Source organism: Paramormyrops kingsleyae, chromosome 18 (assembly GCF_048594095.1).
Source record: "Paramormyrops kingsleyae isolate MSU_618 chromosome 18, PKINGS_0.4, whole genome shotgun sequence".
NCBI lineage: Eukaryota > Metazoa > Chordata > Actinopteri > Osteoglossiformes > Mormyridae > Paramormyrops > Paramormyrops kingsleyae.
The window spans coordinates 25,185,895-25,207,047 of NC_132814.1; the positions used below are offsets into that span (position 1 = coordinate 25,185,895).

At 39.9% G+C, this 21,153-nt stretch overlaps 1 protein-coding gene across 2 annotated transcripts; it reads right to left on the bottom strand.

Annotated features, from left to right (window-relative positions):
* Positions 1-2,114: 2,114 nt before the first annotated feature.
* mapk13 (mitogen-activated protein kinase 13) lies at positions 2,115-20,760 on the bottom strand. 2 transcript variants are annotated; one of them, XM_023831323.2, is made up of 12 exons: positions 20,387-20,748; positions 16,319-16,448; positions 16,099-16,157; positions 15,761-15,866; positions 14,112-14,141; positions 12,546-12,593; positions 12,328-12,442; positions 9,776-9,847; positions 9,559-9,638; positions 8,436-8,514; positions 3,819-3,992; positions 2,115-3,681 (listed from the first exon to the last, which is right to left on the bottom strand). In XM_023831323.2, exons 1-12 carry the CDS (start codon positions 20,503-20,505, stop codon positions 3,602-3,604), a joined length of 1,092 nt encoding a protein of 363 aa, XP_023687091.2. In that variant the 5' UTR covers positions 20,506-20,748; the 3' UTR covers positions 2,115-3,601. The 2 variants fall into 2 exon arrangements, 1 of the variants encoding a protein (XP_023687091.2); XR_002840553.2 differs by lacking the exon at positions 2,115-3,681 and adding an exon at positions 8,054-8,184 and having other exon boundaries at positions 3,855-3,992; positions 20,387-20,760.
* Between the last annotated feature and the right edge of the window lie 393 nt (positions 20,761-21,153).

Genomic DNA, 21,153 nt, shown 5'->3' on the forward strand with positions numbered 1-21,153 from the left:
GACTTCTTCCAATGCTCTCATTTACATAGAGGTGTGGCACATTTACCTTAGATAGGTAAAAGCAGGGTTTCCCAAAATGAAGGTTGCGACCCCCGGAGGGGTTGCAAGATACCGACGGAGGGATCGAGGGCTGATTTCCAGAATATGTTAATTTAAATTAATCTACATGCCCAGCCCCCACCCCTGATCAGCGAAATCTACCGAGGGAGACTATTCCCACCCCCCGATTGGCGAAATCTGCCGAGGGGGACCACCCACCGCAGAATGGGGGTCGCCAGTCTCTGGTACTGTTATTTTGGGGATCGTACGCTGAAAAGTTTGGGGACCTATGGGTGAAAAGTATGACTATTTTGCTCCGATTCCGATTTTTGGTAACACGCATTTTAAAATTCAGATAGTTCGAATCATCTGCCATTAAGTTGTAGAAAATGGATGGAATACTACTACTGCTACTACTACTACTACTACTACTACTACTAATAATAATAATAATGTGGTGACTGAGGTAGCAAAAGTGGAAAAATAATTTGTATGGCGTTTAAATAAATTGTGTCTTGTTCAATTGTTTAACTTGTTAGCGTACAGTATGTAAACGTTGCTCGACACTTAAATATAAAGTGTGGAATAGTTTTGTTTTTTATGATTTGTGTTCACGGATCAGTGAAACTTATAATACCCTGACACCTAACAATGTATTAATATCAAGGACCTAATAAGGAACAGAGCGATGGTTTACCTTCAGAACAGCCTCAGGCCTTCTTGGAAGGCCGCAATAAAAGTCCTCATGTGTGGGTAGTGAGATATCAGACCATTATTCTGGGAGAAAAACGTGCAGTCCTTTGAGGGATGAAGGAGGCCGTGAAAATCTGTTTTGCACAACTTTACATAAAGGTTCAGTGATAGTTATATCTGGTGATGGAGTTTTGTGACATCATTTTGCTGTTCATGAAACAATTCCTGAACGTGTTAATCAATGTATATATAGGACTGTCATGTGGCCATCAGTGATAGCACCACAGGATGCACCTGGTCCTGTAAAAAGACCATACATTCCAGTGCAATCATGACAGATCATGACCATGACCATGACAGACTCCCCACCATGTTTATAACAGCTGGTTGTAGATAATAGACTGAAGGCATTTTTTGTCTTTCTCTGAATGTAAACCCATAAACCCATCCAAAATGAAGGAAAATTGTGATAGGGTGATAGATGTCTCAGCCCATATGTATGTATGTGTGTGTGTGTGTGTGTGTGTGTGTGTGTGTGTGTGTATATATATATATATATATATATATATATATATATATATATATATATATATATATATATATATATATATAAATATGCCATAATTTAATTCCTTCAAAGTCACATGCCCTTTTCCTGTTATGAATTGTCCACTTGGTCTGTTAGAACTTTGTAAATGGCACATAAAGATATGAATGGTTTATATATGAAGACAGTTAACAGGTGTCAGATGATTATGAGGTTTTTGTTCTCACTAAAACTTCATTTGCCCTGGATCTTTAAATGACTTCAGAGTGAATCTTAAGGCAAAATAAACACCTCCCTTTACCAGAGTAAAAAAAAAAAAGCTAGTTACAGTTCTGTTTGCGTATTGTAGCTATCAGAAACTAACATTGTACTCATAAAATTGCTTCCCCTTTGCATTGATTGTCCTGATAAGACAACCCCTTCAACAACTATAGCTTCATTTATAATGACAGTCATAACCTTTTGCATTACTAGACTTGGTAAACTAGCAAGTTACTTCACTTCTTTCTAATGTAATGCCTCTAACTTCATGACACACATGTACTGGATTTCTTCCAGTGCTCTCATTTGCATAGAGGTGCGGCACATTTACCTTAGACAGGTAAAAGCAGGGGTTAACAAAGAGAGGAATTAAGTATCCTAAATTCTAATATGGAAATCCAGCATAAAGTTACATATAAGAAAATGGCCCATGTATCAACATACAAAACCTGCAGCTATCAGCTAAATAGCTAAAAAAAAATAAAAAAAATCAGCTTGTCCTTTTGTACAAAGTCAACTTAAATTTGATACTGTTAGAGAAGTAGAACATACTGAGAACCTTTGATTTCTTCCATTGCTCTATTTCCATCTTTATTAGTCATAGAAAATAAATTTGCATTTACTGTACAGCAAATCTTGGTGTCTGCATGCAGTTTCCTTTTCATTGCTTAATTTAACTACACTCAGTAGTAAACTATAACGGACTCAAGCTGGTTTTCCTGTTTTTAAACCTATGTAGACACACTACATACTTGGCTTTGATCAACTGAACTGTATGACTGAAAGGCAAATTTTCAGTGATATGTAAGGATACCATTCATAGCATCTTTGTAAAAGAGTTTGTACATCATATTCAAGCAAAATAAAAACAATAGCAGGTAATTCCAAATTACTTTTTTAACAACAGAATTTACATTATCCATTCATAGACAGAATGTACTTATAATGTATTACTGGAAAGTAATGAAAATTGAAAAAAAAAAAAGAGAAAACAACACAAAAGTGAAAGTGTGTTTACATAATGAATGATACCTGTCAGGCACCAAATGGAATGGCAAGGTCTTGAGTCATGGTTTATAGACTGGCATCTGTTGTGGTCACACAGGTTCCAATTAAAGCCCACTGTGGCCTATTCCTTGCGATTTGTTCTTTGATCACACCAAGGTGACATAAAGGGCAATTCATACTTCACTTTTCTGGGTGTGCTTTCGGTTACAGACAAGGGGACCTGACATAAATTTCGTCACCAAGGTTTGGCTGCGGACAACTTAGGTCGGTGCGTGTGTAGCCCGCATTTCTATTTGTAGTGGAAACCTTGCACATCCATGTGCATCAACCAGACGTTCAAGATAATTGATTAGTTTCCAGTAGGTGACTTTCACAGATCACCAATAAACAATAAAAGAGTAGAGGAAGAATAGTTGTTGGTGTTGCAGTAGTTATGGTGAGCAGCTGTATGAGGAGGGTCAGAGGAACAGGCACATCCAATTTTTCATACTGTCCAGGTATTTTACTGAGGTATACAGTATTTTAAAAAGTAGCACTATTCCAGCATTTTGAAATCTTGGCCAGAAAGCTTGCAGTGCAGGTGGGGGGGTTGGGTCCCAGCTAATTTTGTTATATTTCAAAACACTGTTGTTTGCCAAGCCTTGACTAATAACTTTAAAACTGTTCATAAAAGTTCACCTGTTTCACTACATAGTTTGTATTTGTGTTTGTTGCAATACATCTGCCCTCTGCTCATCTGGTGGAATATCACTGCTGTATGCATGCACTGACCGTGACTATCCAAATCGGCAGCCAAATGTAGTATGAACACAAGCTTCTGTGCACATGACCTTCCCCAGCCCAAAAGTGCATGCAGAAAAGTGAAGTATGAATTGGGCTTTAGATGTAGACAACAAAGTGCACAAAATATTTTGTATTTGGATGCATTTCTGTATCCATGTCTCTGTGTGTTTTGTGATTTTGTGCAGCATTAGTGGTGCTCTTTGCAACTGAAATATGATCAGTGTTGATTTTTATGTAGTGATCAGATCTGTCAACATTGTTGCATTGCTGTCACATGGTCAGAGTGTTCCGTCTCTTTGAGTCTCTGCGAGGGAATGGGACAAAGCTCTTCACCTCTTTGAAGGACAACCCTGTGAGGCAACAGAGAACAGCATAACTTCACCAGCACTGCACTGCGTAACAGTTTCTGAAAAAAAAAGTATTATGGCACTGTGCAACACATCATAATAAGCTAATAAATACTGTGGTATGGGCAACATGCACTTACTCTTCCACTCCTCTAGGGGCAGTGTGGCATTATCATAGCTGTCATCATAGGGCAGTGCATCAGGGGTATCCTCTGGGTCCCACAAGCCCTGAAAGTAGGGATGTGCCAGGGCACCCTCGGCTGTTAGGCGAGCCTCCCCATCTAAGACTAGCATCTTCTCCATCAAGTCAACCGCTAAGGTTGGAGAAAGGCAAGAATAGACACACAAGTTCACAAACTGAAAACAGCATGGTGTTAAAACACCCACAGTTACAAGTTGCCCTTCCCACCAAAATGACCACATACCTTTACTGATATTTCAACTTTTGTTGATGCAAAGGCTGAAATAAAGAAAATTGTGCATGCCCTTTTTCCACCTAAAATCAGATATTGTAACCAACAATATTAGAGTGAATGTACTAACATGATGGGGAGACCATATAAATGACAAGCATACAGATCAGAGGGATTTGCACCCACAACTCTGGGGCTGCGTGGAAACAGTACTACTGACTGAGCCGCAATGCCACCATAAACTACTGAGCCGCAATGCCACCATAAATAATTTTTAGTACAAACATGTCTGCACACCTATTATAATGGTAGTTTTGTAATAGAAATGTAGAGGATAACGAGATTTAAATAAAATATATTTTTTAAAATCTGACTTGGTTGGCTCTTGCTAAAGCTTAAAGCTGCAGGGATTTTAGGAACTGTGGCAGCTTGGATCGAAAACTGGCTAACTGACAGGAAGCAGCGAGTAGTTATTAGAGGCACAATGTCACAGTGGGCCTACATTCATAGTGGGGTACCACAGGGTTCAATTTTAGGACCACTATTGTTCCTAATTTACATTAATGATATTGACACAAATACATACAGTAAATTGGTTAAATTTGCAGACGACACCAAGGTGGGCGGTGTAGCAGATACTGATCTAGCAGCAGAGAGGCTTCAACGGGATCTGGATTTAATTAGCGAATGGGCTGATACTTGGCAGATGAAATTTAACACAGATAAATGTAAGGTAATCCATGCAGGGAGCAGAAATATAAAAGTACAGATATTTTATGGGTTCCACTGAAATAAAGGTAGCTGATTACGAGAAAGATCTCGGTATGTATGTTGATGCTTCCATGTCCCACTCTCGCCAGTGTGGGGAAGCAATAAAAAAGGCCAATAGAATGTTGGGTTATATCTCTAGGTGTGTGGAGTTTAAGTCAAGGGAGGTGATGTTACACTTATATAATTCCTTGGTAAGACCCCACCTAGAATACTGTGTGCAGGTTTGGTCACCATACCTCAAGAAGGACATTGCTGCCTTAGAAAAGGTGCAACGAAGAGCTACGAGAATGATTCCTGGTCTTAGAGGAATGTCTTATGAGGAGAGGTTAGCGGAACTGAATCTGTTTAGCCTTGAGCAAAGGAGACTAAGGGGGGATATGATTCAGGTCTATAAGATTCTAATGGGTCTGGATGCTGTTCAGCCAAATTACTATTTCAGTATTAGTCTAAATACTAGAACTCGTGGCCATAAGTGGAAATTAGCGGGAGAACATTTTAAAACAAATTTGAGGAAGCACTTCTTTACACAGCGTGTAGTTAGAGTATGGAATAGTCTTCCTGCTAGTGTAGCGGAAGCTAAAACCATGGGTTCCTTTAAATCAGAGCTAGATAAGATTTTAACAACTCTGAGCTATTACTTAAGTTCTCCCCAAACGAGCTTGATGGGCCGAATGGCCTCCTCTCGTTTGTAAATTTCTTATGTTCTTATGTTTGTCTTGATTTCAGCATTTACCTCAACAAAAATTTCCACAAGGCAAGACTTTAAATGTCCACCATTTATATATATAAAAAAAAAGTGTATAGGATTCAAGACGGTAGCTCAAACATTGTCCATATTCAGATTTGGATTTCATAACCAAGCATCACAATTACATATGACATTTAATATTATCACTGTCCGATGAAAAACACGCATTTCCAAAGATCCAGTATTTCAGGAGTGTGCAAAAATGCATTTTCTCAGAAACTGCTTTACAAAACAAACCTAAAACAATATAATGAGACACTCTTAGCACTACAAATAGAAACCAATCTCTATACAACAGTCAGTAAATGGTTTAATGCTTTAAATGGACTTGTGGATTGTTGTCAGTGAGGCAAATATGTCAGTGTCAACAAGATACAGACTTATCTTGCTTTATATTTACAATTAACAGTGATGTTAGTTAACTGGCTATTGCAGGTTTTATTTCCTACAGAGGCTCAGCTCCTTCAGAATCTGCAACACGATGCTGCAGATTTCTTATGGGCAGAAGTGTGAAAGTAGTCAATGCCAATAGATGCAATAAGCTGATCAGGAAGGCTGGGATTGTGCGAGGGGAGGAGATGGACACTATTGACAGTGGCAGAGAGGAGAATGCTGTCCAGACTTTAGTCGATTATGGACAGTCTCACTCATCTGCTTGACAGTGGTGTGGTTGGACAGAAGAGCACGTTCAGCCAGAGGCTGATCGACATAAAATTCACCACAGAACTCCAGAGGAAATCATTCCCTCTGATGGCCAAAAGATTGCATAATCAGTAAATCAGGACATATGCAATATGCGCAATATCTATTTTCTTATCAATTATGTTTCCAATGTAATATTTACCATAGTTATTGTCATGATCATCCACCTATTTATTTTCATCCATCCATTATCTGTAACTACTTGTCCTATATTCAGGATCATGGGGGGGGGGGGGTCTGGAGCCTATCCCAGAGGTTATGGGTGCAAGGCAAGGAACAATCCAGGATGAGGTGCAAACCAAACACAGAGCACACCTGTGAGAAACTTAGTAACTCCAATTAGCCTCAGCATGTTTTTGGACTGTGTGTGGTGATGGGGGGGCACGGGAGTACCCTTAGGAAACCCTGTGATGACACAAGGAGAACATGCTAACTCCACATACATGGAGCCATGGTGGAGACTCGAACCCTGGTCCCAGATTTGTGAGGCAAAAGTGCCAAATGCTGCACCACCATGCCACCCCCCACCTATTTATTTATCATTTCTATATCTCTATATCTCGGCTACAGTTAATACTAAACGCTGCTGCTAGACTGACCAGAGAGCACATATTACTCCAATTTTGTATTCTCTGTATTGGCTGCCAGTTCACTTCAGAGTTCACTTCATTTTAGTAAAAATCTTAGTTCTCATTTATAGAGCGCTGCATGGTCAAGCACCTAAGTAAATAACTAGTCTTCTCCAACGCCACACAGCCAGCCGGGCTCTTAGGTCTAGTCAACCAAACCTCCTAGTCGTCCCCTGCACACGACTTAAGACACGTGGGGATCGTGCCCCTAGACTCTGGAACGCTCTTCCACTAGCTTTGCGCTCTGCTGAGACAGTTTACTCTTAAAATGCATCTTAAGACTTTCTTGTTTAAGAAGGCCTTTGAATAGAGCTGAGTTAACGCTGCTTGTGCTTTGTTCTCTAATATATTTTACAAGTGCTCTTTTTACTCTCATGTTTTCTCATATTCTCCTTGGTATGCTCATTTTTAATGTTAAAATTTTGTGTACAGCACTTTGTAACTTGTGTCTGTGAAAAGTGCTTTATATAAATAAATGTTTACTTATGTCATATTTATTTTATAGAGATTGTTGTTTCTGGTGGTGTACTGTATACCATCTATTTTGTCTTTCTGTGTGGTTGTGTAATGTTTCCTTCAGGATCATAAAGGTTTCCTGATTCTGATCTTAGCTATCAAGTTGTTAAAAGTATCTACATAAATTAATCCATACAAACAACCGTCATGAATAGAAATGTTAATGAATACAAACAAATAGTTTTATGAAGTCATGTATTGAACTACATCTTTTCATTGGTCAATTAGATGTCATACTATCACTAGATAAAGGAGAATCATCAAAAATGAACATACGTGGTTTTCATCGGACTGCAATCATAGATTATATCAAACAAATTTTATGTCTTCCCAAAAGCTATGAACCCTTTTTAAGAATCAAATAAGATTTCATGGCCATATTGAAGTAATAAACGAGGCTTCCCGTCCCAGTATTATTGCTTCTATGATGAAAACCCTTATCTTCAATTAACAAAGAGCCAGTGAATGTAGCAGAAGCTACTGTTGCCATGGAGACCACATAAGGACACTGTGCCATTGACAGAAGCAGCAAATGTTAATCATGCACGACAGCAAGCCCCAAAGGCAGGTATCACACAAGTTTAAAGGACCATTACCTCTGTCAACACCGCCATACTGTTAGAAGTACAGGCGATCCTGAGGACCTCGGGCGGTCAAAAGCAGTTGTTTGGGGTTGTGAAGCATTTCAGCAACAAGCATAAGGTATTCATATTTCTGCTGCAGACAGCTAGCAAAAGAAGGAATTTGCCAGAAATGTTTGACCTCTGAGGGGTTTCGCCCAACAACCTTCCGGTGTTCAGTGTCAGACATGCTGAAATAAGAGGTTATTGAAGGAAGAGGAAGCACAGCCAAACACCAGCATGCACACGTTACAGTGTCACTACAGATATCCAACAACAGAAATCAAAGATGAGCATAAATAAGTGAAAGTATTTGCCACCAGGAAGCCACAATGGGAGATGTCGCACATCTACTCACCTTTAGTGCCGGCCCTGGGAAACACTGTAGCAAAGTCTTTCCGGGGGTAGTGGGGCAGAGAGAGCACATAGCTTTGTGCCTGTTTGCACACAAAAGGAGAGCAAAGGAAACATAATTCCTATTTTCACCACAAGGCAAAGAACTAATCATGTATAATCAATGTAGGTTGAAGTAGTCAAAGTGCAGGCCGCATTTGGGCCAAATGTTTTGCCAGTGCCTTCTTAAAGGTAAGATAAAGCCCCAGAGAAGCCCATTTCTACACCTGATACCGATGGGAGAAACTGAACAAGATAGTAGCCATAAGTTAAGACAGCCTAGGTGGCCCTTTGTGGAGCGGACAGCTCCTGTGAGGACTGTGTAACAAAGACTGATGAGTATGAAGCCTGCCAACCTGCCTGCTTCAGCACACAGAAGCTGCCTGTAGTACCCCCATGCTTCAGGGGGGACTGTTTTTGATCCCATTATTCAACACTACTACAACTCAGACTTCTGTGCCAGTAACGTAGCTTTTTTATCATTACCTAGGGTTATGTAAAGCTTACAACTCTGGAAAAAATGAACTACAGCAAAATTTTAATTTTCACTCATTTCTTAATTTATGGGTATGCTTCTGTGTGCTCCAACCTGGCTCTTCTCTGCTTCTCACTAATGAAGGGCTTCTTCCTGGCTTTATGGGTCTTCAGTCCTGCTTCTAAGAGCCTGTTATGTATTGTCCTACAGTGCATTTCATGCCACTTATTGTTTCCCATTATTTTTGAGGGTTACGATTCAGGAGGCACTGCCGGATAAATTGACAGTCATCTCTGGCATCAGAAAGTTTTTGGCCGTTCTCAGTGTCTCCTACTTCATCTTGTTCTTGTGTATTGCAGCATTAGAAGCAGCCTGTCTCTCAGTGTAGCCATCTGCCAGCAGATCCAGGATTAAACCAGGATTAAAAATGGATTTTGAGAAATATAAAGTGGTCTGTTCATTTCTTCCAGAGGTGTATATGTGCCTGATAATGTATAATGGGCACTTCTAAGCTTTATGTTGTTATAATGCATGATTGGTGAGTGATTGCTGTTCATGTGTAGCCACACTTCATGTGAAGTAATGAGAGTCAGGAAATGGACAGCTATCATACCTCTTGACTGTCCAGTTTTTTAATAAAGTCTGACCCCGGTATACCAGTTATCTTCATTATTTGAGTAAGTTGGTCCATATCTGTAGTTCAGTTTTAAGGCTTGAATCTCGCCCATTTACCTAGACAATATGCTTATCAAGCATGCATGCAATTAGAAATTTTAATAATTATCTTGGTATCAGCACACAGGAATAATGAGAGAACAAACCAAGGATACAGTCTTTCCCTTTGAAGAGAGTCTTCCCATTGATCATCTCTCCCATGATGCAGCCAACAGACCAGATATCCACTAAGATACAGGAGATATCCACAGGCACGCATCACACAAAGATCTTTCTATATTCATCAAGGGAAATATATATTTATATAAAAATTATCACTTGGTTCTCGACTTTTTTGCAAAAAATAAATAAATACAATAAAAATACACTTCTAAACTCAAAGTTGGAAGTAAATGGAAATAGGGTGATTCAGCTCATAAAGTAAGGATGCCAATTCAATGGATTTATCTGAAATGTCTGAATCAATTTTTGGGGGGTAAAATAAAGACAATCCTAATTCTGGCCTGTTTGTCTTCATGTGCTGTAGGAAGACACACAAACTAGCAGTGCTGACTCGTGAATTTCCTAAACGTATTATGGCAGGGGAAAGTTCATTAGTATACATAAAGGAAGTGCTACCTGATAATCTTTGCACTGTAACTCTTTTGGGAAGCACCACTATTTTGGAGCGCGACCGATCCCTCTAATGCAGGGCTGCCCAATCCTGCTCCTGGAGACCTACCACCCTGTAGAGCTTAGGTACAGCCTTAATTTAACACGCCTGATACAGATAATCAGGCCCTTCAGTTATATCTCCGTATTAGAGCCAGCTAGTTTGAAGTTAACCTGGTTCTCATACTGAGATATAACTGAAGGGGATATTCTACATATCATTCATTATTAGTAGTATCGCACACTGCAATGCATTCCCAAAAACTTGGAACTTGGAAAATTTCCAAACTCCTACTTTAAAAACAGCTGAGTGGAATGGTGATGCAAATTTACACAAGTGAATGCTAATTCCATTAGCGTTTGATTCTTGCATAACACAGCGATTCTCACGGACACGCTAGTAGAAATTAGCACACAGTAAAAAAAATTACTGCACATAGTAAATCATGATGTACACCATGTGAACAGTAAATAAGCATCTCTTCAGTTTTACGTCACTGTTGCTCTCCAGACTCAACTTCACACCCAATGCCCTGCCTATGCCAGCTGCAGCATTTGCAGATGATACTTAGGTAGCCTCCAAATATCATACCCATCATGCACCACAGTAGTTAGCAAATTTCACAAACATGCTTTTTTAATTAAATATATGTCTCAATAACATAGTTTGACTACAAAACCTTACATACAATTACATTTCAAAATTGTTTTCAGTGTTATACCAAATATTTCTGTGTTATGACTCCCATCATAATGAGATTATATACATAAAAATGAGAGATTCTGTCTGTGTATGAGAGATTCTGAGATACGAGTCTGTGTAACATGCCTGATATTAGCTCCTTAGTCCTCAGAAATATTTTGTATTTATGTAGTTTTGCAGTCAAATGGGGGCCCTTGGTGTCGCTGGGGGGGGGGGGGGGGGGGGGGGGCGGGCCACCCCTGAACTCATCTGTCTTCGCAGTATGGCTTGGGTACGGATCGGTTCCCATATGCCAGTGGAGGAGCACCAATAGTTATCAGCACCAGAGCTGAAGATACAACTTCTAAAATAATTTAGATGATTACATTGGACGATCAGTCATCTTCCATACAAAGCATTTTGTCTCCCCCTTTAGCACTTAAAAGGAGTCACAAAGCACCTGCTGGCCACATGTTTAGGATTCATCATTATACCTGGCCCACAGGTGCATCTACTCGTTCCACAGGAAAAAAATAATGCAACGCCATTCTGCTAATCTGAGCTGGCAAACTTGGCAAGCTTCACCGCCGCTAACAGCCCCCGCCCCCCCCAAATCAGGCAGCACTTCCTTTAATGTGTGATTTTTTTTCTGTACAGTTCAGTAGTTGGTCTTTTGACAGTTTTACACTGGCATGTTCTCTCTGTTTAATAATAACAATATAAACTAACATTCTGAGATTATACTTGCTTTTTATTCCATTAATAGTGTGTAATTAAGCACTCATGGTAATATTTGTGAAATTCTAAAATCTAGGTTACCAGAATAATTCATTAATTGCTTAATCAAATCATTATAGATAATAGAGATGCATCAAATCATAAATACATTTTCTAAATACAGAAAATAAAGATGCATCAATAATCCTAATTGGATTGAATCGCCTTGGGACACCCCTATAACACAGCACAAGAATAACTTCTTGTATATAAATTAAGATATTAGATACAACTGAGTTTCCTTAAATGATTCTTGTAAATTGGATCAATATATTGCTTAACAGCCAGAGCACATTTAAAATGTGGCAATTTAAAAGTAACGTAACCCTGTAGTCTGGAAGATCCCTAAAAGTGTCCTTCCTGTTTTCATTAAGCAGTCGCATTTATTTGTACTGAACGCTGCAGAGTCTTTCCAGACTCATTTTTATCAAAAGACATTTTAAGCTATTTTGAAAAAACAGAGCTCCTCCTCTTCCATTTTGCTGTTATATTTGGTGTTTGGAAAGCAGTTCTTTGCAGTGAAGGTCTTGGTGAAGTTCTATTGCAGGACACTCTTGATGTCAGGGAGTAAAAGGTCAAAGGTTGCGATTGTCTTACCAGTCTGGGTGTAGTGCATCCAGTTCAGAATGACCTCAGGGGCCCGGTACCACCGGGTCACCACATAGCCTGTCATTTCAGGTTCTGTATGTCGTGCCAGGCCAAAATCCAGGATCTGCATGAGGAGAAGTGCATAACCCTTCAGTAAACTCCCCATCACTTACCACATCACTGCTACTGAAACAGGAAAAATCCCACAGAATAGTATGTGTACTTACTTTCAGCTCACAATCCTGATTCACAGCCAAGTTACTTGGCTTAAGGTCCTACAAATCAGAGTGAAAATGAACCTGATGACAGCTGTTGATACCTCTGAAAGGTATATCACCCAAAATGGAAATTACCATATTCTCAGCTCATGCAACAAACACAACGTAAATAATTCTATGCAAAAGTCTTGTGCCTGTGATCAGAAGTTCACCAGTTTGAGCATCGGCAGAATAGTCACATCTCCATGGGGCCCCATAACCCCCAGGTCCAGGGGCCCCATGCTGCCTGACCCATCGCTGTGACCCCCAAGAAAAGATGGGGTAGGACGTCCTGATCTATTTATATGTCTTATTTAATGCTTAGTAGTTAGTGAAGGGGAAAAATATCAGACTGGTATCAGTAGATACTCAAAATTTTTATATCGGATGAGAAAAAATGACATTGTGCCGTCTCTATCAAATATCGCTCCTTCTTTTCTTCAAACATACCTTTGGTGATTGTGGCCAAATATTTCAATCTCCACTTCAGTCCACAGCACATTTCCAAAAAGCCTCTGGTTTGTCTAGATCAGGGGTGTCAAGCTGCAGTCCTGGGGGGCCGGAGCCCTGTGTAGCTTAGTTCTTTCCCAGTTTCATACCAAATGATTCGGCTCAAGAGCTGTGTGATAATTAGCACAAGGGGGTGCCAGGAGTTGAATCAGGTGTGTTAAATGAGGGGAAACCCAAAAATGTGTAGGGCTCCGGCCCCAGCAGGTCTGGAGTTTGACGCCCCTGGTCTAGATGCTGTTTTGCATACCTCAAATGCTGAATCTTCCTCCAAATGACTCTTCCATGTAAATCATGTTTGTGCAAGTTCCACTGCAGCGTGGAACATTACACCACCACTCCTGTGTCAACCAAACCTTCCTGCAGTTCCTGCAACCATATGAGGTTCTTCCTTTGCCTCTCTGGCCAGCATACATGAAGATCTCTCTGAAAGTTTTCTTGTTCTTCCAGATCATGTTTTGGCTTCCACAGTTCCCCTTCACTGCCATTTCTTGATTACATTACAGACAGCAAGCAGGGAGTGTTTTGCAATCTTTTTAAAGCCCTCCCCTGCTTTGTGGGCATCATTTAGCTTCATTTTCAGATCCCCACTCAATTGCTTTGAGGCACTCGTGGTTATTGAGAGGCAGTCCGATATTTGGAGCGGCAGGGAATTTATTAAGCTCTGCATGTAAAGAGGTGACAACTCCTAATGTCCACTAAGGCTTAATGAGGTAACGTAGCAAAAAATCATTTGTCACTGGCCAAGTAGAAGGGTGTCCAAACATTTGCCCATGTCACAATGATATTGTATTTCTTCAATGCATCTTTAATTGTATATTTTGATGTTCATGGAATAAAAAGCAACTATGTTTAAACATGTTTTTAACACTGTTTACTACTTTTCACTTAAACAATTGACTAAATATGTCATTTGGCCAGGGGTGGCCAAACTTTTGCAGACAATTGTATTTATTGCTTTCATAAGTTTCGGTTGTTGCAGTACAAATAAATGACAAAGAAAGTTTGAGAAGAAAGATATGTACTTACCCTGTGAATGATACCTGCACTGTGGATATACTGTTCGTGGAAAGAAATGAGGAAAAACACATTACTTACACATGAGTTTGTCCTTCACCCAACGTAGTTGCCATATTTGTATGTCATTGGACTGGCCAAAGTCAGGTGGTGAATATATTCCTGGGCAAATAAAAATGGGCCAAACCCGAAATTGTAAAACATTTAGCTTTTAATGGTCTCAACTGCAAGTAGCAAGAAGACTATAGACTACAGTAGCAAGAAGAACACTATATTGCCAAAAGTATTGGGACACCTGCCTTTACACACACATGAACTTTAATGACATCTCATTCTTAATACATAGGCTTTAATATGGAGTTGCCCCACCCTTTGCAGCTCTATACCCCCTCCACCAAACTTTACACTTGGCACAATGCAGTCAGGCAAGTACCGTTCTCCTGGCAACCACCAAACCCAGACTCGCCCATCGGATTGCCAGTCAGAGAAGCGTGATTCCTCACTCTAGAGAACACGTCAACACTGCTCTAGAGTCCAGTGGCAGTGTGCTTTACACCACTGCATCCGACGCCTTGCATTGCACTTGGTGATGTAAGGCTTGGATGCAGCTGCTCGGCCATGGAAACCCATTCCATGAAGTTCTCTACACACTGTTCTTGAGCTAATCTGAAGGCCACACGAAGTTTGGAGATCTATAGCTATTGACTCTGTAGACAGTTGACCCCACTTCAGCATGCGTTGTCCTCACTCTGTGATTTTACGTGGCCTAGTACTTTGTGGCCAAGTTGATGTCGTTCCCAATTGCTTCCACTTTGTTATAATACCACTAACAGTTGACTGTGGAATATTTAGTAACAAGGTAACTTCACGAATGGACTTATTGCACAGGTAGCATCCTATCACGGTACCATGCTTGAATTCACTGAGCTCCTGAGAGCTACCCATTCTTTCGCAAACGTTTGTAGAAGCAGTCTGCATGCCTAGGTGCTTGATCTTATACACCTATCACTATGGAAGTGATTGGAACACCTGAATTCAATGATTTGGAGGGGTGTCCCAATACTTTTGGCAATATGGTGTATTTTGGAAAATCTTAAAAACCCAGATGTGTTAGTCTGAATTTTATATCACACATTTAAATCTTTTCATGATTTTATCATTGTGTACAAGAAACCTGTGTAAATGAACGTCCCCGTTTTCAGCTTCTTCCCCTAGGATTTCACTGCAGCAGTGATCAGTGACGAGCAAATGGTGGCACAGGTTTCGAGAGTGCAGTTTTTAGTTATTGCTACTTTTCTGACCAATGATCAGTTGTTAATAAGCTTCTTATTTTGCAATTTTGGATTTGGCCCATTTTTTTGCCAAAGAGTGTACATTAATATACATGTACCATTAATGATGAGGTCAAGCCACATACACAGTCCTATCAATGACCAAACTACTGTTTTATTTCTCATGTTTCCTATTCTGTGTGGCCCAAAATGAATGAGCAAAGGTTACACAAATAAGTTTTAAATCAGGTTTTAAACATAGTATATATAGGAAGGACAGCTGCCCCAATGTGTCTGAGATTGTCCATATTCTACAGCAACACTGACATGGTAATGATGGCCTCCTGATAACTATACGGACGCTGCCTCTGTAGGCATCTGAGGGCTGACCTTGAGTCCACAGAGAATCTGGTAGACCAAGAACTGCAGCCGGTCCTCAGACAGAAGGCCTCTCACTTTGGACAGGTCTGTGTACATATAAGGCATGACCAAGTAGCTGAAAAGGAAAAAAAAAAAGGTTCATTTTGTAGCACTAAATTACCAGCTGTTTTTGACTATGATATGACAATTGGGTGGCTTCCTTAATAACTGGCTGTTTCTGCTAACCGATGCAGTTGTTACTGTTGCAAATGAAGTGTTATTCAGAGCAGCAGTACTGGCAAAAATTATGAATAAATAACAGAAGCAATCCTCTGTGAAGGTGCAAGGGTGCATGCTGGCGTACTCACAAGTCCTGGAAGTCCTCTAGCCTACAAGCAGCAGTAAAGACATCCAGCAGTCCAATTACCTGGGAGTAGGGTGAGGGGGGGGGGGGGGTAAAGGCCTGTGTGTTTATGTATCCTTACTTCAGGGGCTCAACACAAGAGACAGCATCAGACAATGGGCCATATGTTTCTGTAGAGATCATTTGGCTCGAGCCCCTGAACGGGTTTGGGGATCCACACTCACATTTTCGTGCTTCATATGCTTGAGTAGCCGCAGCTCCCGATACGCCCGTTTGGCAAAGATCTCTGACTGGAAGGGCCGGTGCAGCTTCTTGATAGCCACTTGCTCTTTGGTCCTCTCATTCTTCGCTGAGCTGGGGAAGGTTCAGGCAGGGCTGGGTTATGGGGCTGTGCTGAAGGTGAGGTTCTTATGCTGCGTTCCATTTCAACTCGTAATTCGGAATTTCAACTGGAACGCCCCCTCAAGTCAGAATTTGTGAACTCGGAGGAATCGACACAACCCCAACCTCAGAATTCAAGATGGCTGCGCCCTTTATCAACAGAAGTGAAAGTTGTAGTTTTATACTGTTTATTAGCACTTATGTCTTATTTGTGGCTTGTTAAATCGGTTGTACACACAATACTGTCCAACTTATTACTGGACGGTTTACTACAGAGTTTTATGCAGAAAACACAGCGTGATGTGTTGTTATGAACTGATATTGCTAACAGAGGCTAACACGTAACCAGGCTAGAACTGAATTCCATGCATAGTCGGATTATTTCTCAGGATTTAAAGTAGTCTGGGCTAAATGCAAGTGAACGAAGATAAAGCCCATTTAAACTGAGGTACCTTTAATCCGACAAGGTCCCTAATATTGTTAAATAGCTTTCTGAATTCTTGTACTGGAACACGTTTAACTTGTGTGTGACGTCATTCCCAGTTCCGAGATCTGACCTCCAAGATAAATGGAACGCAGCATTAGAGCTTAAAAGGTAAATAAGACCAGCAGCCAAAACAAAGGCTTTACTCCAGCTAATTGGACATATTTTAGCTGTTATCTATTATTCAACTCTCTCTTAAATCAGGGGTGGCCAATCTTATCCGGAAAGGACCGCAGTGTATGCGGGTTTTTGCTGCAACTCCCTAATTAGATTATTGATAAGAAAACTGATTGGCTGAAGATTTCTCACACCTGGGTTTGAACAGCTGACCTAAAGGTTATCCCAAAAACCTGCATACACACCGGCCCTTTGCGGATAAGATTGGCCACCCCAGTCCTAAATCATTATACTTTATCATACCACAGCTTTGGCAAATGCTATTGTCTTATTGGTCCAGTGATGTCATGTGGGTGTTGATTGTTTTCGAGTAACTGCACAGGTAGTTCCAACAATCTAATAACAGTTCTATATTAAAGTGTTTTAATGCTATATTAAACATGTTAATATAAAAGCCTGTTTGACTTTTTACTCATAAATAAGCTGTCATTCTAATCAATATAAATTTTCCTTGGTCTTCAAAACACAAGCTCCTGTCTATTAATGGTTTCTATTCTATTGCTTCCAGTACATAGTCTGACCAAACATACTGTCCTTATAGGGACTACATTTTTAGTAATTTAAAAAAGTACATTGGATCATTATTAAATGCTAATTGAAATAATTTTCTTTTAAAAAATTAACTGTGACTAGTTTGTTCTATTATTATTTTTTATTATTTATGGGATAAGCAGAATAAAACACTTTGAAGTGTGCCATTATATAAAAAATAATCGACTCCAACTTTACATTGGGCTGCATAATACCAAGTTGTCATTCATTATTTTTTATATATAACCGCTAGGCCTGCCACAATTATCACATAATCGCCTGATCGCGATTCTTTGAGCTGACTGCAATTTTACATAATTGCCAGAAATGGATGAAACAGAAATGTCATATTTCTATCACTATTTCCATGACAATATTTCATGATTGCGACAGCCATAATAACTGCACATCTAGTCATGGGTTATCCCTTAAGTAATAAGTGGCAGACTTTTATAGGCAATGAGTGATTAGGACAGAAGAAATTACTTCATGAAATTATTCCCATACTTCACATATGTTATAGAAAAAATATTAGGGAAAACTCCATCACCGTACATAGTAATTATATTTAGTGATATTATCTAACAATTGATGAAAATGTTTGATTGATGAAAGTGTTTTTATCTTTTATGAGTTTTATTACCATCTTTTCTTTGGACTTTCTTTGTAAGTTGAAACTAGGGGTGGGCGATATGGCAAAAATATCATGATTTTTTCAGGCAGGATCACGATCTACAATCTTTCAGGCGTTTTCTTTTGAGGTGGTGAAGAGGGTTAATCATGTTGCCATCCAACGTGCAAACCTTTTTGCAAATAACTTGTTTGCGACGTGTCGGTTTTGGAAAATCCAAACAAGTTCCGTATCACGGATGTCGAATTCATTTTTGGGATAAACTCCTGAATGTCGTCCATGCCACTACGTTGCCACATAGGGAATGTGTTGCATGCTGCAGATTACATGATAGGACGAGGATGCGAAATGAAGAAATCCAAGCCACTACTTAATGCTTGCTATTACCAGTTTATTGGTGTGTTGAAACAGATTTGGCTGACAAAACAACTTTAGATGCATGTATTAGCTATAGAACTGCCACCGATGTGCACTGAATCATGATACTAACAATCTCACAGTAACTAGGCAGATCATAAAGACATTTTAATTGTTCACGATCTAATATCATCAAATTGCACACCCCTAGTTGAAGCACATCCTCTCACAACTCTAACCCCCAAACCAAACAAACATGCATTGTTGCTGCCTGAAAAATCCCCAGCCACAGATCAAATACCACTCAACTGAAAGAGAAAAAAACTGTTCTACATTATGGCTTCAGGAAGTCAGCAGGTTGTGTGACTGTTAGATTTAATTCAAACGCTTCTCTCCTAGCTGTTCCAAATACATAGTTAGACAAATATAGTTATTCCGTTATTCATTTATCCATGAAGTTTGGAACACAAGCTATGACTAATCTGCTTACATTAGAGTATTTCTGCAATCTACAATTTGAACCTGATGGGAAATATTTATTTACACCTTTAATCCTGTATATAACAACCAGACGGTGTCTGATTAAGTGTAAATTAAAGTTCTGAAAAGAACACTTTTGGAAGTCAATACATCCTAAATGACAGTGGTCCACAAAAGGCAGAACACACATTTAAGTACAGAAGCGCATTCTTCTGAATCAATAATAAAGAAAACAGACTAGCTGTGCAGGACCAATCTCAGTACCATTTAGCAAAATTTTTCATATTCTGAGAAACACGGAGCATGTTTAGAGATATAGTAATTATCTTACGTACAGTAATTGCAAATCCCCCCTTGTTTTATATAGAGTTTACAATGACACACAGGAGTCCTGTTCAGACAGCCTTGTGCCTTGGCGAAGCCTGGGATCGGCTGTAGGCCCCTCTGCGATTTTCACCAGGAAGACGGATGGCTACATAATACACCAGTTTATGTTTTCTTTTGCTCCCTGGGCCGTGATGCATATAACTGACACCCACAGCAGAATGGTGCAGATCAATAATTCTGAGTGAACAGTGTTATTTTTACCAGGACGTTCCTATATGACTTCGACAGTTTAAGTTTTAAAATTTTTGCTTTTTGTTTGTTCTATATCCATTTCATTTTTAATGCAATTTTTCTCCAAGATCTTAATTTTACCATAGATCTCTATAAAATATAGTAGGCTATATTATACACTACATGCAGTAGTTAGGAACGATAAATATATATAGTCTGGGGCTAAAACATTTATTTAGGAAACTACTGCAGTGGTTCCAATGGTTTTATTTATATATTTATATATAACCGGTTCGGAAAATGAAGGGGAGCAAGTCTGGAAGACGAGATTTTAACCCACAAGCGTCGACAGCGCCGGGGGACTTTCATATTGCGAAACGAGCACCGACACCATGACACAATTGCATCGTATGCACCCAGAAACCCGTAAAATAATAAAGATTTCAGCCAATTAGAAAAGTTTTTTTTTTAAATAAAATTTGTTTTATTCTCGGACTACAGAAAACATGAAACACACAATGTGTCACCTAGAAGGTGCTACAGTGTGCAGCAACCGATTGAGAAATCCGCACTAATGCGGTTATAATTTCAAAACAAACAAAAGACACTATTGACAAAATAATCGTTAGGCAATAAGATATGACCCATTCTAGAAAAGAAATGCTAAAGCTAACTTACTCGTTAGCGACTTACCAAACAGAACCATACGCCCCCGTCCCGATTTGCTTCAGGCATAAGTACTTCTCGGGTACTTCCCATACTGTGCTGTTGATCTCCTCTCGGTGGAATGGTGTCTCATTGTGGGACTCCATATGGCGGAGTGCGTCAAGAAACCGGCTGAAATATAAAGTACGATGGCGTCTGCTCACCCCACGCGCTATTACTGTAAAACGCTCAACCTTTCCACCACAAGCTGGTTTACTCGACCCAGTGTTCAGTATAATAGTAATAGACGGGCAGTAAAATGTACCACTACGCGCAGAAGCTCATATCCACCCCTTCGTTAACTTTCAGTTTTCCCAAATGTTTAAGGACCAATAGCTGCGAGCGCTGCAAGCAGGCTGACGTCATTTAGCCGCCCACTCTTCGTACCTGAAAAAAAAAAGTTGGGGGTGAGAGGAGTACTGGCTTGCAGAAACACGCTCGCGAGCATGCACGTGCAGTGTCACTGTACTGTTGCAGTATTTCCGTCATCTCCTTCAGCAGGCCAAGGTTATCTGCTCGAGAGCGATATTCATACTGTCACGAGCCACAAAGAGTCCGTATATAAACATCATTTCAACCATAACATTTCATATTCTTGCCTTGTATCTTTTAAAACAGCCTGTTGACTCTGAACAACCGCGTTCATACGACATGTAGATTCTGCTACACTTTATCTAAAAAGCACACTCATGCAGGTAAAGCAAATTTGTACGTCTATATTTTTGATTATCATACGGCGATCTATGAGTATTGAT